Here is a 25141-nt window from a genome sequence, read left to right as displayed (position 1 = left end):
CCTGAAAATCCTGGGAATAAATTTGGGAATTGTTCTAAAGGCACTGGGAATCAAATGGGAAAAATTAATGGGAATTGGCCCAAGAGCACCAGGAATAAACCTGGGAATTATCCCAACAAAAGGGGAATAAACTGGGAAAAAAACGTGGGAATTGCCAGAAAAACATCAGGAATACACTGGGGAAAAAATCTGGGAATTGCCCTGGAAACACCAGGAAAAAAACCCGGGAATTTTCCTGAAAACTCCAAGTTCTTCAGGACAATCCCAAGTTCTCCAAGACCTTCCAGTGTCCTCCAGGAATAAGGAAATTTGGGATCCAGGAGTTTGGGATCCCAAGAGTTAGGGGTCCAAATGTTTGGGATCTGGGGATCTGGAAATTTGGGATCCAGCACCGACACTGAGTCGCATCCCGAAGTTTATTCCAACCTAAAAAAAAAATCTCTGTACAAAACATCCAAACCCTAAAAACCAACGGGAATGCAGGAGGGGGATCTGGGGGCTTTTATGGGATTGTTGTTGGGATATTTTTGGGGTTCACTGGGATATTTTGGAATTCTGAGGGTTTTCTCTGGGCCATTTGGGATCCTGGTGGATTTTTAGGATCCCGAGGGACGTTTGGGGCTCAGTCAGAGTCGGAGTCGCTCTCGGCCTCCTTGACGTCCACGCTGAATTTGTACTCCTGGTCGCAGCCCATGTAGGCGTCGCTCATGAAGAACAGCGTGTAGTGCTGCGTGCCCGCTGCTGGTGCCACAAAGTCCAGCTTCACCTGGGGACAGGGACAGCACCACGGGTCACCCGAGGTCACCTGGGGTCACGCAGCCTGTGGCACCTTGGTATGACCCAGCCTATGGCACCTCGGTGTCACCTGGGGTCACCCAGCCCATGGCACCTTGGTATGACCCAGCCTATGGCACCTCGGTGTCACCTTGGGGTCACCCAGCCCATGGCACCCACCCTGTGCCACCACGGTGTCACTCATGTCACCCCCCCACTGTCACCCCAGTGTCACCTTGGCTTTCTGCTGCAGCGTCAGGCGTTTGATGGAGATGAGGCTGTTGGACTTGGAGTCACCGATCACCACCCACCAGCCCTCCTCACGCTTCTGTGGGGACATCAAGGGACATCGGGGTCGTCAGGGGACATTGGGGACATCACTGGGGACCAGTTGTATTAATGGGATCGATGGGATTGGGATCGATGGGATCCCGACCCCGCGGTACCTGTGGGAACAGGGGGGCGATGACCGGCCCGGTGACCTCCTCCTCACGCTCCAGCTGCACCAGCACCACCACGGGGCCACCACTGGGGACAAAGAATGGGATCAGTGACCCCAAACCCCATCCTGATCCCATCCCAGCACCACCACGGGGCCACCACTGGGGACAGGGAACGGGATCAGCAATATCAGGATCACACCATGATCCTGATCCCAATCCCACACAGACCTGTGGATGTTCTCCCTGTCCCCCACCTCCTACGACAGCTCCATGTTGGGGTAGCATTTGCAGAACCATCCCCAACCCAGTGCTCCCAACGATCTCAATGATCCCAGTGACCCCAATCCCATCCCAGTGACCCCGCTGACCCCGGTCTCACCTGCGGATGCTGTCCCTGTCCCCCACCTCGTAGGACAGCTCGATGTTGGGGTAGCGGTTGCAGAAGCGTGCCACGTCGGCGATCTGCGCCTCGGGCAGCTGCAGCAGCGCCGTGCGCTCCTCGTCCTCCATCTCCATGATGTCAAACACGCTCTCCACGCCCTGCAATGCCCACAGTCGGCCCAAGGTGTCCCTTGGATGTCCCCTGGGTGTCCCCAGGATGTCCCCAGGTGTCCCCGGCGCCGTACCTTGTCCGTGCAGCGTTTGATGTGCTCGGAGGTGAAGTGGGGCAGCTGCTTCAGGTACGAGTCCTTGGACCACATGGCCTGAGTGACCATCTGGGCCAGCTCCATGGCCGCCAGCGCCGGGCTGAGCCACCCATTGCTGGACAGCACATCCACGCAGGCCTGGATCAGCCGGATGGCCTGGACACACGGACACAGACAGACAGGGATGGTCAGTGACAGCCAGGGATGGGGACCTCATGGGATGGAGCCAGGCTGGAGCAGTTCCTGCAGAACTGACCCCATGGAAGAGTGACCACATGGGGCAGTCCCTGGAGAACTGCCCCAGTGGGATGGAATTCCTGCAGAACTGCCCCCATGGGATGGAGGGACCCCTGGAGAACCTCATTATCCTGCCCCGCTTTCCTCGGCCATAAATCCCACCCCACCCCAAATCCAGCCCGTTTTCCCATGACAGATGGGGGATCTCTCCAGCTCCTCACCCCAAGAACCCTTGGGTTTTGGGGTCTGGGGTCCCACCTTGCTGAGGATCTCCTCGGTGTCCGACTGCAGCTCCGCACTCAGCTGCATTCGGGACAGGTGGGCCTGGAGCAGCAGGTTGGTCTTGACGTGGGGGTCGTTGAATTTGGGGTTGGTCAGTTTGTGGGGCACCTTCTGGGACAGCTGGGGGTGGAGGAGAAACCCTTTAGTGCCCAACCCCCAAGTCGGTGCTTGACCCCAAAACCAGCTTCACCCCGGGGCGGAGGAGGGAGAGAGGTTTTGGGATTGTGGAATTGATGGGGTTGGGATTGCTGAGTGCTCGTCCCATCCCATCTCATCCCATTCCATCCCAACCCCATAGATCCCATTCCATCCCATCATTCCCACTGATCCCACCCCACTGATCCTACTGATCCTATTCCCAACCTATCCCATGGATCCCATTGATCCCATCCCACGGATCCCAATGATCCCAATGATCCCATGGATGCCAGACCTGGCGCAGCAGGTTGTCCTCGTGGTGCCGGATGGGGATGTTCCTACTGAACCCATCCCATCCCATTGATCCCATCCCACTGATCCCAATGATCCCATGGATGCCAGACCTGGCGCAGCAGGTTGTCCTCGTGGTGCCGGATGGGGATGTTCCTACTGAACCCATCCCATCCCATTGATCCCATCCCACTGATCCCAATGATCCCATGGATCCCAGACCTGGCGCAGCAGGTTGTCCTCGTGGTGCCGGATGGGGATGTTCTCGTACTCGGCGGCGTTGGAGATGATCTCCAGCAGCCCCCGCACCTTGGTCTTGGCATTGAGGGACATGCTGAACAGTTCTGGGGGAAAACATACAAAAATTGGGAATTGCAGGGAGAAACACGCAAAAATTGGGAATTTTGGGGAGAAAACCCAAAGCCAGGGGTTTTTCTGGAAGGAAAATTAACAAAACCAGGGACAACACCCCAAAATTGGGAGTTTTTTAGAGAAACACCCAAACCTATGGAATTTTTTGGTGAAGACCCCCAACCCCATGGATTTTTCTGGGAAAAGGGCTGATTCCCGGGGTTTTGGGGCACCTATGGTGGTGTAGTTGATGTAGTAGTAGGCGGCGATCATGCCCAGGTTGAGGGGGGCCACGTCCATCTCGTCCTCGATGCTGATGCACTTGGACTGCTCCAGGTCACTGAGGGTCTGCTCCACCAGCTCCGACAGGTGATCCGACAGGTGCCGGTGGGACACGCCTGCAGCGGGATCATGGGATTAGGATGGATGGGATGGGATAATGCAATGGGGTAATGGGATTATGAGAATGGGAAATGATGGGACAGGACGAGCTTGCCAGCACTGTCACCACCCCAGGACATTCCCAAGGACCATTCCCAGGCTGCAGGAGCTCCCTGCTGGCAGGCAGACCCCATTCCCACCTTGCAGGTTGTAGTAGTTGGGGTTCTGGGTCATCCTGCGGTACAGGAAGGTCCAGGTCAGGTAGTCCACGGCGTCCTGCTTGTTCTCGATGGTCTTGGTGACAATCTCAGCGTTGAAGTGGTCGTGCATGCAGTGGTCCAGGTGAGACTCCACCGGCAGAGGCTCGTACAGGAACTTCTTGAAGAAATCCTGTGGCAGGACGGGGCAGGAAAAGGGAAAGAATTCAAGAATTCATCACAAAAATGGTATGGGAATGCCCAGTGTGGCTCTCTGGGAGGGTTTGGATTGTCCTCATGGTGATCCCAGCCCTGACTGAGCGTTTGGATCCTGTCCCATTCCATTCCATTCCATTCCATTCCATTCCATTCCATTCCATTCCATTCCATTCCATTCCATTCCATTCCATTCCATTCCATTCCATTCCATTGATGCCATGGATCTCATCCCATCATTGCCAGCCCATGGATCCCACCCCACCGACCCCACCCCAAACCCCACCCCAACCCTAGTGAGGCTCATCTGCCATCTGGAGGAGGCCAGTCACAGCTGGAATCCCAGGAATGTCCCCAGATCCATCCATGCCCCACCTTCTTGGAGCCCTGGCACATGATGACGCAGCGCCCCTCGTCGTCCTGCAGCGGGCGGTTGGCGTGGCCGACCATCTGCAGCACGTCGTAGATGGGGTAATCCACGTACCTGCACAGCCACGGTGTCAGCAGCACCCCAGGGATCCCCTGTCCCCATCCCATCCCATCCCAATCCCACCCCACCCCAACCCAAAGGATCGGGGATGGGCTCACGCGTGGATCTTGCCGTTGTAGTACTGCGTGTCCATGATGATCACCAGGTGGGCCGAGATGTTCATGCCCCAGCAGAGGCTGCGTGAGGCCACCATCACCTGCACGGCTCCTGGGGGTGGGGAGGGCACCTGGGGTCAGGGGGGACAGAGATCCCAGGACTCCGGGCACTCGGAGAGGGGGTTGGGGAAGATCCTGGAATTTCTGGGTGTGGGAGGTGGAGATTCATCCAATCCCAATCTCTGTCCCATCCATTCCGATCCCATCCCATCCTGATCCCAGTCTTTATCCCTTCCCATCTTATCCCCTCCATCCCAACAATCCCAGCCCCAGGATCAATCCCACCCCATCCTGATCCCAGTCTTTATCCCTTCCCATCCTATCCCATCAATCCCAGCCCCAGGATCAATCCTGACCCCGCTGTGCTCTCACCGGAGCTGAAGAGCTGCTCCACCACGCGCCGCTCCATGGCCGTGAGCCCCTCGTGCAGGTACCCGACCCCGTTCACCAGCGTCTCCTTCAGCGTGGGGTCGCTCAGCTTCTCCAGGTAGGGCACCAGGTCCTTCTCAGCACAGTGCAGGAACCTGGCGGGTATCCGGGAGTTGGTCAGCTTGGGAAAGGCCTTTGGGATCTCCCATCTCATCCCATCCTATCCCCTCCTATCGACCCATTGCCCCCTTTGATCCCAATCCCACTGATCCCAATCCAAATCCCAGTCCCAATCCCGCCCCATGATCCCCCTCTTCTCCAGGCAAAGTCCTCTCAGCTCCCTCAGGAATTCCCCATCTCCAATCCCATAACCCAACCCTGGATCTTCTCCAACCCCACAACCCATCCCGTGGTGTCCCCAGGTGTTCCCTTTCCCATCCCTGGGCAGTCTCCAGCCCATCCCGTGGTGTCCCCAGGTGTCACCTGTGGCGCTGGACGTCGGAGGCGCAGGTGGTCAGGATGTTGATGGCCGTGAGCCGGGTCTGTTTGCGGGAGGGGACGAAGACCAGGACGGGTTTTTTGGGCGAGTGCTTCATCACGGCGTGGTACACGGGCTTGGCCATGGACAGCAGCCGCGTCTGCGTGTGGCTGATGTTGAAACCCTGCCAAAAAACCCCAAATCCAGATGGATCCCAAAGGATTCCCTGCCAAACTGGTGGGAAACGCTGGAAAATTCGCATAATTCCCGCATGGAAATGATTGATCCTTGGATTGGTGATCAATGGCCAATGCCAATCTCAATCCCAACGGATCATGGCCAAGAATTCCCAACAATCCCAAGGGATTTTTCCAAGAATCCCGGCCGTTCCCGCCCCTACCTGGATGTGCAGCTCCAGGGGCACGGGGCGCACGTTGGGGTGGAAGTTGAAGGTGGCGGTGGCGCTGCAGCCCAGCCAGTGTGCCACGTCCTTGGCGTTGGACAGCGACGAGCTCAGCGCCACGATGCGGATCGGCCGCTCGATCTGCGACGAGATGTAGCGCATGCGCGAGCAGATCACCTCCAGCACGGGCTGTGGGGGAAAACAGGATTGGGAATGGGATTGGGAATGGGATCCATGAGCAGATCACCTCCAGCATGGGCTGTGGGGGAAAACAGGATTGGGAATGGGATCCGTGAGCAGATCACCTCCAGCACGGGCTGTGGGGGAAAACAGGATTGGGAATGGGATCAGGTCAGGAGAACGCATGGAAATCCCTCCTGAGCTTTCTGAGAGATACAGATGGATCAGGAGAAGGAGCAGGAATGGGAGCAGGAGTGGGATCAGGAAGAGGATCAGAAGCAGGATCAAGAGTGGGATCAGGAGCAAGATCACGAATGGGATCAGGACTGTTCCTGGCTGAGATCCATCCAGGACACCTCATGGAAAACCCTTCTGACCTTCCCGAGGCATGAACATCCCCCATCCCATCCCATCGGATCAATTTCCATCAGGAAAACCTTCTCCAAAACAACTCAAAATTCCACTGGGAACCTCCCATTCCAGGCTGGACCCATCCCCACCCCATTCCCAGGACTCTGACCCCGTTCTCGCCCCCGATCAGGTGCACTTCATCCACGATGAACAGGTTGACGTTCTGGACATTCTTGCGCTGCTTCCAGCGGCGGGAGAGGATATCCCACTTTTCCGGGGTGCTGATGATGATGTTCCCTTTTCCCAGCAGCTTCAGGTCCGTGCTGGTCTCCCCCGTGAGCAGCACCACCTTCTTGTTGAGGCGCTCCTGGAATTTCTCGTACCAATCCATGAAAACCTGGGGAAACGGGGACTGGCCTCGAATCCGGGAGGTTCCCAACGGATTTATCCAGAACTCACACAGGAGAGGTGGTGTTATCCCCAAAATGGGGGTGATTCCCACCAAATTCCTCTCAAAACTGAGGAAATTCCCACCAAATTCCTCTCATATTCCCCTCAAAATGAGGCAATTCCCTCTAAATTCCTCCCAAACTGCAGCAACTCCTGCCAAATTCCTGGAGAATTCCCACTGGACCAGTCTTATCCCAAAACTGGGGCAATTCCCTCCAAATTCCTCTCAAAATGGGGCAATTCCCACCGAACTGGGGCAATTCCCATAAAATTCCTGTCAAATTTGGGCAATTCCCTCCAAATTCCTCTCCAACTGGGGCAATTCCCACTGAACTGGGGCAATTTCCTCCAAATTCCTCTCAAAATGGGGCAATTCCCACCGAACTAGGGCAATTCCCACCAAATTCCTGTCAAATTTGGGCAATTCCCTCCAAACTCCTCACCAACTGGGGCAATTCCCACCAAACTCCCCTCAAACTGGGGCAATTCCCACCGAATTCCCCCATAACCCGCCCCCAGGAGCGGCAGGAGGGGCAAACCCCGAGCGGACCCCAAGGGAGCGAGGGGTGAAGGTGGGAATTGCCAGCTCCAGGGAATTCCTGGGACCCACCTGCTCGGCCAGGGCCTCCATGGGGGTGATGTAGACGCAGCGTCCCTCGGAGTTCTGCAGGAGCATGCGGAGGATGGCGAACTCGGCGCAGATGGTTTTGCCGCTGCCCGTGGGCGCGCCCACGAAGACGTTGTCGTCGCTGTTGTACACCGTGTTGAACACTGGGAGGTCGGGGGCATTCCCGGGGGTTTTGGGGGGGAAAAAAAATGTGGGAATGGGGTAAGGATCCAGCCGGAGGGAGGGGAGATCTGGGGAATATCTTTGGGGATAAACCACGGATCGCAAAATTTTGGGAATAGGGAATAATCCATGGTTTCCCAAAGTGTGGGAGAGGGGATAATCCACACATCCCAAAACTCTGGGAGAGGGAATAATCCATGGATCCCAAAACTCTGGAAATACGGAATAATCCGTGGATCCCAAAACTCTGGGAGAGGGAATAATCAATGGTTTCCTATAATCTGGGAGAGGGGATAAACCATGGATCCCACACCTCTGGGAGAGGGGATAAACCACGGATCCGAAAAGTCTGGGAGGAGGGATAATCCATGGATCCCAAAACTCTGGAAACAGGGGATAAAGCATGGATCCCAAAACTGGGAATAGTGAATAATCCATGGATCCCAAAACTCTGGCAAAGGGGATAAACCACGGATCTGAAAACTCTGGAATAGTGGATAATCCACAGATCCCAGAACTCTAGGAATGGGGATAAACCATGGATCCCAAAACTCTGGGAGAGATGAAATCCACATGGAACAAGCAGAAGGACCAAACCCAACCTCCAGAACCCGCTGAACCCATCAAAAACCCCAAACCCAAACCACCCGGCAATCCTCCAGAAGATTCCTGCCAAAACCATCAAATCCCGGGAAATCCCGGCGGGGTGAGGACCTGGAAGTCCCACCTTGAGTCTGGATGGGGTTGAAGAAGGGGAACTTGTCCTGGTAGAGGCTCTCGAAGGCGCTGTTCCGCAGCGCCGACACCGGCAGCGGCTGCAGGTCCAGCAGCTCCGTGGGCGGCGGGTATTTTTCCGGAAGGATCAGGTGCCGGAAAGAAACGGGGAGCTGGGTCTCACAGGCTGGAGGATGGAAAGAATTCCTGAATTTTCCAGGTGGGTGGATCCAGGGGGTCTGGATCTGCCGTGGGGGGTGAGGTTGTGGGGTTGGAAGGTGGCGAAGGGGATGGGAAATGGATTGCGGAGGTTTGGGAGAGGGGATAAGAAACAGATTGCAATGGTTTGGGAAAGAGGATAAATCTGGAATTCCAAAGGTCTGGGAATAGGGATTAAAAACAGATTCCAAAGGTTTGGGAATAGGGATTAATAACAGATTTCAAAGGTTTGGGAATAGGGATAATAACAGATTTCAAAGGTTTGGGAATAGGGATTAAAAACAGATTCCAAAGGTTTGGGAATAGGGATAAAAAGAGATTGCAAAGGTTTGGGAATAGGGATAAAAAGAGATTCCAAAGGTTTGGGAATAGGGATTAATAACAGATTTCAAAGGTTTGGGAATAGGGGTTAAAAACAGATTCCAAAAGGTTTGGGAGAGGAGATAAATCTGGAATTCCAAAGCTCTGGGATAAAAAAACCTCTGGAAAAACCAGGAATAAACTCCTGTAAAAACCCAGAATAAACCCCAATAAAGGGGCACTCACAGAGCCATAAAACCCAGAATAAACCCCAGAAAAAAACCAGCAACAAAAACAGCAAAAAAAAAAAAAAACCCAGGAAAAACCAGGAATAAAACCAGGAAAAAGCAGAACTAAAGCCCAGGAAAAACACAGAATAAATCCCAGGAAAAACCAGGAATAAAAGCAGAAAAATACAGGAATAAAAGCAGGAATAAACCCAGGAAAAGGGGCACTCACAGAGCCAGCGGTCGGACACCACCCTGATGAAATACTGGGGGGGCAGGGGCTCGAAGACGGGCACAAAAAATGTCACCAGGTGCTCATCCTGGGCATATTTGGCCTTGAGCAGGAAATATTCGTGGTGCAGGATCACCTCGCTGTCCACATCCTCCACCAGGATCCAGAAGGCCTCGGAAGAGCCGTGAACCTGGAAAAAAAAAAGGGGAAATTCGCAATTCCCTGTCCCAGCCCTCACAATTCCAAGTGTTCCAGCCCCAAAATGGCTCCTTTTCATCCCAGGATTGTGTTCTGCCTCGTGGTTTTTAAAACCGAACCTCAGATTTTCTGGTTTTGCACGATCAGGGCATTTTTCCCTGATGATTTTCACGTCCCAGCCCCAAAATCCCCCATTTTCCCTCATGATTTCCACCCCTCACCCCATAAATCCCATTTTTGCCCCCAATCAGGGCATTTTCCCCTCATGATTTCCACATCATAGCTCCAGAATTCCCCATTTTCCCTCAGGATTTCCACACCCCAGACCCATAAATCCCATTTATCCCCCGAGTCAGGGCATTTTTCCCTCATGATTTCCACATCATAGCTCCAGAATTCCCAATTTTCCCCTCATGATTTCCACATTCTATCCCCAGAATTCCCCATTTTCCATCACATTTTCCCTCAGGATTTCCACACCCCAACCTCACAATTCCCCATTTCCCCTCACAATTTCCACACCCCAACCCCATAAATCCCATTTTTTTCCTGAATCAGGGCATTTTCCCCTCATGATTTCCACATAATAGCCCCAGAATCCCCCATTTTCCATCACATTTTCCCTCAGGATTTCCACACTCTAGGCCCAGAATTCCCCATTTTCCATCACATTTTCCCTCAGGATTTCCACACTCTAGGCCCAGAATTCCCCATTTTCCATCACATTTTCCCTCAGGATTTCCACACTCTAGGCCCAGAATTCCCCATTTTCCATCACATTTTCCCTCAGGATTTCCACACTCCAGGCCCAGAATTCCCCATTTTCCATCACATTTTCCCTCAGGATTCCACACTCTAGGCCCAGAATTCCCCATTTTCCATCACATTTTCCCTCAGGATTTCCACACTCTAGGCCCAGAATTCCCCATTTTCCATCACATTTTCCCTCAGGATTTCCACACTCCAGGCCCAGAATTCCCCATTTCCCCTCACAATTCCCAGCCCCCCACCCCAAAACCCCCCCTTTCCCCTCACAATTCCCACTTTTCCCACCCCAAACTCCCCCCTTTCCCACCTTCTCGTCCCACTGGAAGTCGGGCGCGATGGTGAGCTCCACCTTGAGCGTGGAGCGCGTGATGGGCTGCAGGTGCACGGACAGCTCCAGCTTCGGGAACAGGTGCACGTATTTATGGATGGTTTTCCCCATTTTCGGCATCCGGATCAGCTCTCCTGTGAGGGGGGAAAAAAATAAAAGGGATGGGGTCAAGGAGGATCCCAAAAAGAGCGGGATTCTGAGGGTGAGGCCTCTGCTCCAGACACTCAGAAATTTCTGGAGGAATTCCCCCATTTCTGAGGGAAAATCCTTGAGAAATTCCCCCATTTCTGAGGGGAAATTCCCCCATTTCTGAGGGAAATTCATGGAGAAATTCCCTCATTTCTGAGGGGAAATCCTGGAGGAATTCCTCCATTTCTGAGGGGAAATCCCCCATTTCTGAGTGAAATTCCCCATTTCTGAGGAGAAATTCTGGAGAAATTACCCCCATTTCTGAGGAAAATTCCCCCATTTCGGAGGGAAAATCCTGGAGAAATTCCCCACCCTCAAAACTAAGTTTATTTTTTTCCCCAAAATCTCATCTAAACCAGGATTTGGGGGATTTTAGCCTGGATTTGGGGGAGTTTCCCATGCCATGATCCCAAACCCCTCCCCAGCCTGGATTTGGGGGATTTTTGCCTGAATTCAAGGGATTTTAACCCGGATTCTGGGGATTCTCCCATGCGAGAACCCCAGACCCCTCCCCATCCCAGATTTTGGGTGATTTCCCCCGTTTCAGCACCGATCTCGTTGTGGTTGAGGTCGTAGAGGCGCTCGAAGGGGAAATTCTTCTTCTCGATCTTCTTCACCACCTCCTCGGGCAGCTTCTTGAACTGGCGCAGGGGACACATGGACTGCCACCTGTGGGGACAACCCGGGGGCTCAGGGGACACCGGGAACGGCGGGGATTCGGGGGAATTTTGGGGAATCCTGCGGGATCAGGGCTCACATGCGCTTGTCGATCATCTTGCAGAGGTTGAGGGTCTTGTCGGTGAGCTGGGCCCAGCCGCGGTTCAGGACGATCTCAAAGATGGCTCTCATCAGCCTCCCGGCCGACTGCGGGGCAGGGAAGGGTTTTGGAGTCACATCCTGGACATTCCCAAATTCCCATCCCACCCCCTGGGCCAGTTCAGGGGGGATTTAGGGTGGGAATGACTCAAAATCCCAACGGGTGTCACCACAACCAGTGCCATTGCACAGCGTCGGCCTTGGACACTTCCAGGGGTCCCAGCTGCTCTGGGAATTCCATCCCAGCCCCTCACCAATCCCGCTGGGAATTCTGAGGGAATTCCTGGCTCACCTGGGTGACGTAGACCATGTCGGCCATGAGGGCGAACCCCTCCAGCTTCAGCTGTGAGATGAAGGCCTGGAGCAGGACGTTGATCTGGGAATGGCCATGGAAAAACCCTCAGGGAATACCCCAGGAAAGCTGCTTTGCCTGGAGCTTAATTCCCAAGGAAACCTCCTCCTTTTCCTGATTCCCAACTTCCCAAAAAAGCTGCTTTCCCTGGTTCCTAATTCCCAAGGAAATTTCCTTTTCCTGATCCCAAATTTCCCTAGAAATCTGCTTTTCCTGGCACCTAATTCCCTTCTCCCACCTCGTTTGCCACCTCCCCCCACTCCCACGGATCTCCTGGATCTCCCCGAGCTTCCCAGCCCCATCCAGGACATCCCAGAGAGGGACGGGAGCAGAATTCCCAACAGGAATTCCTGGCAGGGCTCACCTTGGCACTGGGCTCCTCAATACTCTCCTTCACTGGGATCGGGACTCGTTCCAGAAGCTTCTGCAGCTCCAGCTTCTCCTCCTGGGGGGAAAGAGGGATGGAGGGTGGGTGATGGCTGTTGGGTGATGGCTGTTGGGTGATGGCTGTTGGGTGATGGCTGTTGGCTGATGGCTGTTGGCTGATGGCTGTTGGATGTTGTTGGCTGATGGCTGTTGGGTGTTGTTGGGTGATGGCTGTTGGGTGTTGTTGGGTGATGGCTGTTGGCTGATGGCTGTTGGATGTTGTTGGGTGATGGCTGTTGGGTGATGGCTGTTGGATGTTGTTGGCTGATGGCTGTTGGGTGCTGTTGGGTGATGGCTGTTGGGTGATGGTTGTTGGGTGATGGCTGTTGGGTGATGGCTGTTGGATGTTGTTGGCTGATGGCTGTTGGGTGTTGTTGGGTGATGGCTGTTGGGTGATGGCTGTTGGATGTTGTTGGGTGATGGCTGTTGGGTGATGGCTGTTGGGTGATGGCTGTTGGATGTTGTTGGGTGATGGCTGTTGGGTGATGGCTGTTGGGTGTTGTTGTTGGGTGATGGCTGTTGGGTGTTGGGCGATGGCTGTTGGGTGTTGTTGGGTGATGGCTGTTGGGCGATGGCTGTTGGGTGTTGGGTGATGTTTGGTGTGGGCTGTTGGCTGACGGCTGTTGCCCGTTCCCGTACCTCGCGCACGGTGATGTTGCGGAACTCCGAGGACAGGGAGAAGACGCGGAAGAGCTCGATCTCGCTCAGGGTGGGTTTCAGCAGCTGGTTGTACGTCTGCACCGTCTCGTTGGTGATGTAATAATGGCTGGCGATGCGGCCCAGCTCCGTCACCTGCCAGGACAGCCGGGAAAATGGCAGGAACAGTCAGGATAAACCATGGGAACAGCTGGGATAAACCACGGGAACGACTGGGATAAACTACGGGAACAGCTGGGATAAACTACAGGAACAGCTGGGATAAACCACAGGAACGGCTGGAATAAACCTATAGGAACAGTCAGGATAAACCATGGGAATGGCCAGGAGAACAGCCAGAACAACCAGGAGAAACCACAGGAATGGTGAGAAGAAAAATGGCCAGGAGAAGAATGGGAATGACCTGGAGAAACCCACAGGAACCTCCTACCTAAAACTTCCCTTTTTTTTTCCCCTCCCACCCAGAAATCCCCATTTTTTTTGCTGTCCCACCTGGAAATTCCCGGTTTTCTTGTCGTACTTGACCAGGTTGTTCTTGTCGAGCATCAGGGCCGCGGTGTGGACGAGGTCGAGGCGCCGCTGCTCCAGGAGCGGATCCGCCTTCAGGTCATCGTGGGAGATGCCGTAAAGGGTCGGCGACCGCAGCATCCGGATGTACAGGTAGGTGTAGCCCAGCCAGTTCACTGCATCCTGCGGAATTCCCAAATCCTGAGTGATCCCTGGGATGTCTGGTACAGCTGGGGAGCTCCAGAGTGGAGCTGATCCCGGGAAAATCCCACAAAACAGAGCCAGGAAATCCAGGGAAATTTGCTTTTACTGGTGTTCAAATTTCCCAGAAAAGTTGTTTTTCCTTGCCCCTAATATCTCAGAAATTGAGAATTTCAAGAATAAGGGAATTTTCCAAAGAAAATCCCTGGTATCTAATTTCCATGGAAAACTGCTTTCCCTGGTTATTAATTTCCCAGAAAATCTGCTTTTCCTGGTGTCCAGTTTCCCAGGAAAGTTGCTTTCCCTTGCCCTGAATTTCCTGGGAAATCTGCTTTTCCTGGTGCCCAATTCCCCTTCCCCATATCTCCTGGAAAACATCCTGGAATTAACCCTAAAACATCCCCAAATTTTCCACTCCCATCCCAAAACCCTTCCAAGAACACCCCAATCCCAAAAATCCCCACCTGGGATTGGGCATGGAATTCTTGAGGGATATCTCAGGTGGGTTTGGGCAAGGAATTATCTCAGGGGCAGAACCACGGCCACAAATCCCTACAGAAAATCGGGAATTTCATCCAACCTTGGCATTCTGGACATTCCCGAGCACGGCCTCGGCGTTGAGCATGTCCGGGAGCTTGGCCACCATCTGGCTCTCGATGGGCAGCTGCTGGTTGAGCAGGGACAGGTAATACTGGAGCTCTCCATGGGAAGTGATGAGAATTCCTTCTCCTTTCGTGTCGTACTGAGGCCTCCCGGCACGGCCCAGCATCTGGAACCAGGAGAAACAGCTCAGGGAACTTGGAATTCTTGAGGGATCATCTCAGGGGAGTTTGGGCCTGGAATTATCTCAAGTGGATCTGGGCATGGAATTCTTGAAGAATTATCTGGAAGGATCTGGACATGGACTTCTTGAGGAACTTTCCCCTTTCCCTCCAACCTCACACCACCATGAAGATGGAGGAGGAACCCCAAAACTGGGATGTTGGATGGGATTTGAGGCTGGGAAGGTCCTCCTGGAGGTCCCACCTGGAGGATGTCCAGTGCTCCCAGCTCTGTCCAGCGCCCTTTCTCCGGGCTGTACACCTGCGTGCCTTTGATGATCACCGTGTGCGCCGGCAGGTTCACACCCCAGGCCAGCGTGGCCGTGGACACCAGCACCTGCAGGAAAACTGGGGTCAGATCCAGCAGGAACCTCCAAATCCATTGAAAACCAGGGATCAGATCCAGCAGGAACCTCCAAATCCACCCAGGAACCTCCATCCAAAAATCTCCTTTTCTACCCAAAAAACTCCATTTCCATCTCCCATTTCATCCTTGAGGCAAATCCCATTTTTTTCCACATCAGGGCAGGATGTCAAAGGAAAATTTGTTTGGGATTTGATTCTGGAATTTCCTCTGGAATTGGGGTCCCACCTGGATGTGTTTGTCGGCGAAGAGATCCTCCACCAAGGTGCGGTCGACGCGCGTCATCCCGGCGTGGTGGATGGCGAAGCCGTAGGGGAGGAGATCCTTCAGCTCCAGGTTCTGGGGGAAAACAAATCCCAAAAAATTCCAGGGAAAAAGTGGGAAAAGATTCCAAGGGAAAAGTTTGGGATCAACACAGGGTGGGGCTGGACAGGGTGGAGAAGTCGTTGCAGCGTATCCGGTATAAAATTCCTTGGTAATGGAGGATCCACCAAATTTTCCTTGGGGGAATTTTCCCAAATTTCTCCACTTCCTCCACAGATAAAGGGCCAGAAATCGCCTCTTCCCTGCTGGATTTCCCTACATTTTCCCTACCAGATTTCCCCAGTTTTTCCCTGCTAGATTATCCTGCTTTTTCCCTGCTGCATTTCCGTGATTTTCCCCAATTTTTCCTGATTTTCCCTTGCCATATTTTCCCATTTTTCCCAATTTTTCCTCATTTTCCCCCAGGCTCACCTTGCACTGCTCGGCCTCTGTCCGCAGCACCTCGGTGGAGGCCGAGCCCTCCCTGAGGAAGAGCCCCAGCGTGTCCTTCTCCAGGCACATGTCCCGGATGGCCCGCGCCGTCTTCCCGGTCTCCTTCCGCGAGTGCACGAACACCAGCACCTGCAAAAACTGGGATCAGCCTGGAAAAACTGAGACCAGCTTGGGATCAGCCCAGGATCAGCCTGGGAAAACCTGGGATCAGCCTGGGATTCCTGGGAAAAGAGCTGGGATTTATCCAGGTGAAAATTCCCTTATCCCAGAAGGAAAATTCCAAATTAATCAACCCAAAAATAGGGGAAAAAAACAGGGAAAAAATGAGAAATCCCAAAACCTCCACTCCACCAAACTCCACTGCAACACCAGCACCTCAAAATGGGGTGAAAAAAAAGGGAAAATCCCATAGGATTTTCATAGGATCAAGGTGGAATTTTTGGGAATGAGGTGGGACCTGGTTCTTGCCGGCGTGCTCCATGATCTTCTCGTAGACGATCTCGTTCATGATCTGGAAGCGTTTGATGGCTTTCTTCTCCGTGATGCCCACGTAGGTCTGCTCCAGGGGCACGGGCCGGAAGCTGGGAGGGAAAAAATCCATGGGATTTGAGGGAAAAAAAAAACAGTGGAAGAGGTGGGATTTATGGAGAAAACGTGGTAAAAAATATCCCTGAAAAAAGGGGAATTTATGGAAAAAATACCAGGAAAAAAAATCCATGGAAAAGGGAATTTATGGAGAAACCGCCACCAAAAAAAAACATGGAAAATGGAATTTATGGAGAAAATGGGATTGAAAAATCCATGGAAAAGGGAATTTTTCCCATTTTCTCGTACCTGTTGTCGAAGTAGAACAAGCCCTTGGCCGGGTCCACGCGCAGGAAGGTGGCCACGTCCTCGTAGTTGGGCAGCGTGGCGCTGAGCCCCACCAGCCGCACGTCCTCCTGCGTCATCTCGATGTTGCGGATGGCCCTGGCCACCAGCGACTCCAGCACGGGCCCACGGTCGTCGTGGAGGAGATGGATCTCATCCTGGGGGAAGGGGAGAGGTCAGGGAATTGTCCTCCCTCATCTGGATATGTGGGATCATAAAGTTCATCTGGTTGGGTGTCACGGTTGGGCAGGTGTCATGGTTGGGTGTCGTGGTTAGGCAGGTCCAAGGTTCTCCAGCCCCAAACCCCAGATCCACCTTGAGAAACACCTTGAGCTTCTCCAGCCCCAAATCCAAGATCCACCTTGAGAAACACCTTGAGCTTCTCCACCCCCAAACTCAAGATCCATCTTGAGGAACACCATGAGAAACCCTGAGGTTCTCCATCCCCAAGCCCCAGATCCACCTTGAGGAACCCACTGAGCTTCTCCACCCCAAACCCCAGATGCACCCTGAAGTTCTCCAATCCCAAAACCCAGATCCACCTTGAGGAACACCTCGAGGAACCTCCTGAGCTTCTCCTCTAAAAAAACCCAGATCCACCTTGAGGAACACCTTGAGGAGCCCCATCCCTGCCTGCTCCAGGTGCTCACCAGGATGACCAGCCGCACCAGCTGGGTGTAGGTGCGCTCGCCGCCCTTGCGGGTGATGATGTCCCACTTCTCGGGCGTGCACACGATGATCTGCGTGGCGCTGATCTCCTCCTTGCACAGCTGGTGGTCCCCGGTCAGCTCGGCCACCGTGATCCCGTAGGTGGCCAAACGCTGGGAATAACCCACAGGATGAGCATGGAGAAATCTTTCCATGGAGGAACAATCCCAAAAGCCCACCCAAACTTCTGGTGTTCCCTGGGATGAGATCCCAAATCCCACCTGGATTGTCCTCTCCTGCCAGGGAGGTATGCAAAGTCTCCCAACCCTTTTCTCCAGGCTGAGCTCCTTTCCCAGATCTCTCAGGAATTCCCCATCCCTGGATGTTCTCCAACCCCATAACCCATCCCAGATCCCTCAGGGATTCCCCAGAGCCTTCTCCTTGTTCTTCAACCCCTTCCCCACCTCAATTCCCAACCCCTCCGTGATTCCAAACCTCCTCTTAGATCCGATCCAACTCATCCCCAACCCTCCCCTGGGACCTGATCCCAAACCTCCCTTTGGATCCAATCCCAACCCTCCTGGGGCTCCGACCCCACCGAGCCCTCACCTTGCTGAAGCTCCCGACCATCTCCTGCACCAGGGACCTCATGGGTGCGATGTAGATGATCTTGAAGTCGTCCACGTTGATGGTGCCGTCCATGTTGATGTGTTTGCCGATCTCCCTCAGCATGCACATCAGCGCCACGTTGGTCTTCCCCGCGCCCTGCAACCGACATGTTCCGTCCCCAAAAAACCCCTCAACATCCTGGAATTCTCCTGGACAGGTCCAAGGTTCTCCAGCCCCAAACCCCAGATCCACCTTGAGGAACCCCCTGAGCTTCTCCACCCCCAAAAAGAGTCACTCAGTGCCACACTGGGTCTTCTCCACTCCCTGGAGACATTCCACCCCAAAAAATCCCAAAAAATCCTGGAATTCTTCCCAAAAGCCCCCAAACCCCAAATCTCACCGTGGGGGCACAGAGCAGCAGGTTCTCATCGGACTCCAGCGCTGCCCGGAACAGTTTGCTCTGGATCCTGTTGAGGGTTTTGAAGCCCTCAAAGCCAGCCTGGGCATATTTGGGAAGTTTTTCCACAGAAACCAATTGCTGGGAAGAGGGAAAATGTGGAAAAAAATGAATTTAGGGGTTTTTCCAGATCAGAAAGGAAAAATTCTGATTTTTTTTACACGGAAATGAAAGAAAATTCAATTTTTATCCTCTCAGATTCCATGGAAAAGCCAAATCCTCAAATCCCAAATTGATCCCGGTGTTAGGGAAAATATTTGGGATTAATCCCAATGTGGACATAGAAAAAAAAAAAGAAAATAAATCCATTTTTTCCCTTTTTTCTGGGAACAAACCTCGTCAGCCCCAAAGGGTTTGGGTTTTAGGGCAGGAACATGAACTTCCTCGTATCCCTTGCGTTGTCTCCGGAAGGATCCGTCCGGGAGCTGGCATCTCTTGTTGGCCATGAAGTGACTGCCTTGGGCAAACACCAGATCCTCCAAATCCAGCACCTGCCTGGGAGCCAGAGCCTGGAAAATAATGGGGAAAATGGGAGAAATGGGGGGAAAATATGGGGGGAAAAATGGTGGAAAGAACGGGGGAAAATGGGAAAGAAATGGGGGAACAATGGGGGGAAAGGAAAAATGGGAATTGTTTCTCCTCATGTCTGAAGGGAAAGCTGCAGATTCCATGTGGGAATCCATCTTTCCAGTGGGATCAAACGTTTTTTGGGATAGCTGGGGGTGTTGTGGGAGCAAATCCCAGGATTTTACCTCTCCTCCCTGGTCCAGGTCCATGGATTCCAGGTCGGTGTCCATGCGGGACTGGCGCACGCGTTCCCGCCGGGAGCGTTCCTCCTGAGGGGAAAATCAGGATTCAACCTCAGGTAAGAGGCTCAGACTCCTCCAAGGTGCTCCTGTTCTCTCAAATCCTTCGGGAATCCATCCAAAAACAAGGAATGAACCATTTTTATAAACCAGGAATAACCATTTTGATAAACTGGGAATAATCATTTTTGTCAGGAAAACCAAATTTCCCCTCACCAAAATGGCTCCCACACCTGAGGGGAAAAATTGGGATTCAACCTCTTCAAGTGCTCCTGTTCCCTCAATTTCTTTGGAAAACTCCAAAAACTGGGAATAACCATTTTAATAAGCCAGGAACAACCATTTGGGATTTTTCTGTGGGATTTGGGGCATTTCAGTGTGATTCTTTTGTGGGATTTTGATGGAAAAGCAAACCCTGGGAAGGCCAAAGCAGCCACGGCAGCGTCGCTTCCCCACAGATTTTTGGGGGATTCCAGCCCCGTTTCCAACCCTGACCCCAAATCCCACAAATCCCATAAAATTCCTGACCCGGATCAGATCCTCTTTTTCTGTCTCGTGGAGCTGGTAGAGGAATTTGGAGAGCTCGGGGTCGGCCTCCATCTTGCCCATGATGCGCTCCTTCTCCGCCTCGCTCTGCGCGCTGGCCAGCAGGGTACAGTACAGGACTGGGAAAAACGGGGAAAAAATCAACATTTTTGGGATTTCTGGGGGATTTTTTTGGGATTTATACAAGATTTGTATGGGAATTTTATGGGATCCGTTGGTATTTTTTTTCTAATGGAATTTTTCCAGGACTTTTTTAGGATTTGTTGGGATTTTTTAATGGCATTTTATGGCGATTTTATCTGAATTTCTTGGAGATTTTTATGGGATTTTATCTGAATTTCTTGGGATTTTTATGAGATTTTATCTGAATTTTTTGGGGATTTTAATGGGAATTTTTGGGATTTTTTAAAATGGGTTTTTTAATGGGAGTTTTTGGGATTTTTATGGGATTTGTTGGGATTTCTATGAGAATTTTTGGGATTTGATGGTATTTAATGGGATATTGATGAGATTTTTATGGATTGGATGGGATTTTTTTGGGATTTCATGGCTAGAATTCCACTAAAATAGGAAAACCAACTCACTCATCATCCTGTGCTGCCTGAGGACCTTGATGAAGTCGAAGGTGTTGAAGCCCAGCAGCAGCACCAGCTGATTCTCACATTCCCGGTCATCGCTGGCAGTCTGGGGGAAAAAACAGGGAATTCTCACACCCAGGGCATCCAGATCCCTGATTTCCATGGGATGGAAGTGAGGAGAGGTTGGGAAAGGAGTGGAAAATAATCCTGGCAATTTAAAACTATCTTAAAAGCTAAAAACCAGCCAAAAAAAATTCCCATTTTCCCTCAAAAATATGGAAATCGGAATGGAAAAGACCCCATGGACGATTTCCAAGGAAAAACCACCCAAAAATCCCATAACAACCCAAGGAATTAATTTTGAGCCAAATTCCCACTTTTAACAGGGAGAATTCTCCCAAGTCCCAAGGATTTGGAGGCCACAGACCTTGAGGATCTCCAGGACCTCGTCTGCCTTTTTCTGGGAGACGATGGCGTCGTCGTAGAAGCGGCTGAGCTGGCGCTGCAGCCAGAAGGCATCGATGTCCCGGGGGTGGAGATCCTTCTTCTTGGAGCTCATCAGCTCCCCCGAGGCCACCAGCTGCAAAATCCCAAACATTCACATTATTCCTGGGATTTGAGGAAGTTTAGGGCCATGAAATCCCAAAAAAATCCCACAAAAATCCCATTATTTCCAAGTTTTCAATGTCCTGCGGGTGGCAGGTTCTTCTTGGAGCTCATCAGCTCCCCCGAGGCCACCAGCTGGAAAATTCCCACCAAAATCCCAAAAATTCCCATCAAAATCCCAAAAAAATCCCATCAAAATCCCATTACTCCCAAGTTTTTGATGCCCCATTGGTGGCAGGCTCTTCTTGGAGCTCATCAGCTCCCCCGAGGCCACCAGCTGGGAAATCCCAAACATTCACATTATTCTTGGGATTTAAGGAAGTTTAGGGACTTGAAATCCAAAAAATTCCATAAAAATCCCACAAAAATAGAAAAAAACCAAACAAAAATTCCCGTAAAAATCCCAACAATTTCCATAATAAAAATTCCTACCAAACACCAATAAAACCCCCATAAAAATCCCCCACAAAACCCCATGAAACCACCAAAAATTCCCACAAGAACCCCCGACTATTCCCATTTTCCTGGCAATCCCACACTCACGTTGGCCGAGAGCGTGCAGCGCACCACGGCCTCGTCCCCCTCCAGGTCATCGTCCGACGCCTCGTCCCGAACCTCCCCGTAGATGTCCTCGTCCCCCTCCTGTGGGAACACTCCTGATTTTACCCCTTTTTCCTCAAAAATCCCTTTTTGATCCCTTTATTCCTCAAAAATGCCATTTTTACCCTTCTTTTCCCACACCAAATTCCATTTTTCCCCTCAAAAATCCCATTTTTTTTGCCTCTTTCCCCCCCCAAAAATCCCCTTTTCTTCCTTTTCGTCCCAAAACGTGGGATAAAGGGAAAGGGGATGGAGGGAAATGGGACAGGGTGACCCCAAGGAGCCCAGGCTGACGGGGCCGGAGCCGTCCCCACCTCCTCGTCGGACTCGAACTGCACGTTGACCCCGTAGGTCTCGTCGATGTTGTCATCTGCAGGGAACAGGGCACAGAATTCCTGGGAATTCTTAGAATTCCACATGGGATCCACCCAGAACCCACCCAGAATTCAGCAGGATTCCCTCAGAATCCACTTGGAATTCACTCGGAATCCACCCAGAATTCCACAGGCGATCCACCCAGAATCCACCCAGAAACCACCTGGAATTCACCAGGAATTTTCAGAAATTCACCCAGAATCCACCCGGAATCCACTGAGAATTCACCCAGAATTCCATATGGAATCCACTGGGAATTCACCCTGAATTCACAGGAATTCCCAATGCCACACTCCTAAAAGCAAACTCAGCTTTTTTTTGGGGTGGAAAATCATTCCCAGCAGGATTTTCTGTGGGATGATCCTGAAAAATGGGGGCTAAATTGGGATAAACGGGGTACCAGGAGGAAAAGAGGAATCCCCAAAAAAAAAAAAAAAAAAAACCCCAAAATGAGATTGTGAAAATGCTGGGAAAATTCAAAATATACTGAAAAAAATATCAAAAAATTTTAAAAAATCGCAAAAAAATCCCAAAAAATTCTCTAAAAAATCCCCAAAAAATTCCCAAACTTGTCGTACCCATGTTCTGGATGTCCTTGTCCCCACCATAGTCGGTGATCTTCTTGCCCAGGTTGACCAGCACGTGGTAGCGCGTGTCGTCGGTGGGGCCCAGCAGCAGCTCCACCTCCTTGCGCCGCTCCTTGTCCCGCAGCTTCTCGTTCTTCAGCACGGCCAGAACCTCGTCAGCTGCTCCACACAGGATGTCCCGGGGCTGGGGGGGACAAGGAACTGGGAATGCTCAGCTAGGACCAGGCTGGAGCCACCTGGGACAGTGGGAAATGTCCCAGCTCGTGGTGGGACCTGATGAGCTTTGGTGTCCCTCAAACCCAACCCATTCCATGGCTCCATGTTCTGGTTTAGGTGGGATTTTGGGACGGAATTCCCAGAGAAATTTTGACAACCCTTGAATCCCTGGAAGTGTCCAAGGCCATTCTGGAGCCACCTGGATCTATGGAAAGTGTGGGACTCATGGTGGGACCAGAGGAGCTTTAAGGTTCTTTCCAACCCAAACCATTCCACAGTTCCATGTGGAGATCTGGGTGGGATTTTGGGTGAGGGGCCGGGATGGAATCCCCAGAGCAGCTGGGATCCTTGCAAGTGTCCAAGCCCAGGCTGATCCAGCAGAAAACATCCCAACCCACGGCAGAACTTCACAACTTCCACAACCCCTTCCAACCCAACCTATTCCACACCTCCCAACCCCATCCCATGGGGACACCGGGGCCGGATCCCCAAATCCCAAAATCCCAGAGGTGACCCCAAAGCTCACCTGGTCTCCCAGGGCAGCCTGGATGAAGCTGAGGAGAACCTCGTAGGTCTCTCGTGTCTCCTTGGTCTTGGGCTTGTAGATGATGCCCACCATCTCATCAATGCCCTCGGAGAGCAGAGTGTAGCCTTTCATCTTATTGATGTCATGCCTGTCCTCGTCCCTCTTCCTCCTCCTGGAAAAATCGGGGAAAACTGGGAATTAGGGGTGCTCAGGGATCAAATCCTGCTTCTTCCAGATTGATTTATTCCAAAAAAAAAAGAGCAAAAAAGGATTTATTTTCATTTTTTGTGATAATTTTGGTGGCTCCCAGTTGGGTTGGTTCAGGGTTTTGGGTTTTCCACCCACAAATATTCACAAAAATGTTGAGCTGGAGAAAGGAAAGCTCCAGGAAAAGCAAGTTTTTTGGGATATTTAGCACCAGGAAAAGCAGGTTTTTTGGGATATTTAGCACCAGGAAAAGCAGGTTTTTTGGGATATTTAGCACCAGGAAAAACATTTTTTTTGGAAGGTAGGGAAGCAAAATATGAGATTTTCTGGGAAATTAGGCACCAGGAAAAGCTGTTTTTTTGGGATATTTAGCCCCAAGAAAAATAGATTTTTTAAAAAATATTTAGTACCAAACACCCCAAATATTTTGAGATACTCAGCACCAAAAAAAATCAATTTTTTTGGGTAATTAACCACCAGGAAAACCAACTTTTCCGAATCCAAAGTGGAACCTCTCCCACCCTCGATCCCAGGATGAAAATTCCCCAATTTCCTGCTCACTTGGCTCTCCTCTCCTCCTGCATTTGGGGTTTGGTCCTCTGGGCCTTGTCCCCCATGCGGGTGCCCTCGAGTTTCCCCACCAGGGACAGAACCTCCCCCGTGGGCTCGTCCCGGCGCGTGCGGTCGATCAGCGAGCGGTCGGCTTGGAGCACCAGGTTGGAGTTCTGGGGTGAAAATGGGGAAAAATGGGATCAAACTGGATTAATATGGGGTAAAATGGGTTTAAAGGGGATTGAAATGAGATTGAAATGGGATTCCCCATTCGATCAGGGAGAGGTCGGCTTGGGCACCAGGATGGAGTTCTGGAGGGGGAAATGGGATTAATATGGGGTAAAATGGGATTAAAATAGGATTGAATAGGATTGAAATGGGATTTGGGGTGATGGGAATGGGGTTTAGAGGGTGGATTGGGATTTAGAGAAGGGCAAGGGGTCAAAAGGTGGGGTTGGGGTCCCAAAATGGGGCTGGGGGAGCCCAAAATGGGGCTGGAGATCTCAACCAAAGAATCCCAAAGTGGGGATGGGAGAAGTCCAAGGGATCCCCAAATGGGACCGGGGGTATCCAAACGGGTCAGGGGGTCCCAAAATGGGGTCCGAGGTCGCAGTAGGAGGCTGAGCGTCCCATAACGGGTCCCAAAATTGGGGTGGAAGCAGCTCACGGTACCGGGGTGCGCCCATGGTAATGGGACGGGCTCACGGTAACGGGACGGGGTTCAGGGCACTGAGCGAGCACTCACCGCCTTGTACTCATACTGCAGGCTACGGGCGGTCACGTCCGCCATGGCTGCACCGGGAGCGGGGCCCCGAACGGGGCCGGGAGCGGAAGCGGGAACGGGAACGGGCCCTGATGAAGCCGCGCCGGCTCCTCCGCTGCACCGGAAGCTTCCCCAGCAGAACTTCCGGGTTAGGCGGAAACTCGCCTGCGCACGCGAGAGCGAGGCTCCGCCCATTATTTATTCTGATTGGCTGATTCCCGATAAGACCCGCCCCACATGCCGGGAGCTGCCTGTGATTGGTGAGACCACCAGCCCGCCATGATTTTGATTGACGCTTAAACGCCTGAAGGCGGCGGGGCGGGGCAGGGGGCGGAGCCAGGGCGAAGTTTACCGTTTCCTATTGGTTGATTAAAGAAAAAACACGCCTTCGGCTCAGACCACGCCCCTTTCCGCTGAGGGCACACGTGGTGCCCACGGGGGGGAGGGGGGCCCCCCGAATTGTCCCCAAGGAGGGCATCGAGGGGTCCCTGGGCATC

General features: G+C 52.4%; 1 protein-coding gene across 1 annotated transcript; it reads right to left on the bottom strand.

Annotated features, from left to right (window-relative positions):
• Positions 1-402: 402 nt before the first annotated feature.
• Positions 403-25043, bottom strand: SNRNP200 (small nuclear ribonucleoprotein U5 subunit 200). Its single transcript, XM_009099955.4, has 45 exons — positions 24627-25043; positions 23891-24054; positions 23123-23294; positions 22372-22564; positions 21733-21788; positions 21362-21460; positions 20640-20792; positions 20219-20318; positions 19617-19753; positions 19035-19118; positions 18618-18791; positions 18226-18363; positions 17826-17981; positions 17219-17389; positions 16533-16726; positions 16156-16279; positions 15678-15827; positions 15171-15281; positions 14784-14915; positions 14338-14526; positions 13542-13739; positions 13032-13184; positions 12331-12411; positions 11907-11990; positions 11556-11662; positions 11349-11467; positions 10589-10743; positions 9316-9505; positions 8351-8524; positions 7444-7604; positions 6553-6780; positions 5850-6041; positions 5455-5633; positions 4975-5126; positions 4546-4654; positions 4333-4441; positions 3745-3934; positions 3397-3561; positions 3035-3156; positions 2360-2503; positions 1844-2020; positions 1597-1757; positions 1221-1302; positions 1010-1102; positions 403-766 (listed from the first exon to the last, which is right to left on the bottom strand). The coding sequence occupies exons 1-45, from the start codon at positions 24837-24839 to the stop codon at positions 623-625; spliced, it is 6579 nt and encodes a 2192-aa protein (XP_009098203.2). The 5' UTR covers positions 24840-25043; the 3' UTR covers positions 403-622.
• Positions 25044-25141: the final 98 nt, after the last annotated feature.

This window comes from Serinus canaria, chromosome 22 (genome assembly GCF_022539315.1).
Source record: "Serinus canaria isolate serCan28SL12 chromosome 22, serCan2020, whole genome shotgun sequence".
In the NCBI taxonomy this organism is placed as follows: Eukaryota; Metazoa; Chordata; class Aves; order Passeriformes; family Fringillidae; genus Serinus; species Serinus canaria.
The sequence above is the reverse complement of the archived record's forward strand: the minus strand, read 5'-3'. Positions and strand labels throughout refer to the sequence as shown.

Bases quoted from the DNA above. Each gene is read 5' to 3' on its own strand.
- SNRNP200 (XM_009099955.4), bottom strand. From the start codon at position 24,839: ATGGGCGGAGCCTCGCTCTCGCGTGCGCAGGCGAGTTTCCGCCTAACC. The intron at 1,758-1,843 runs GTACGGCGCCGG...TGGGCATTGCAG, and splicing joins TCAAACGCTGCACGGACAAG to GGCGTGGAGAGCGTGTTTGA. The intron at 1,103-1,220 runs GTACCGCGGGGT...ATGTCCCCACAG, and splicing joins TCGCCCCCCTGTTCCCACAG to AAGCGTGAGGAGGGCTGGTG.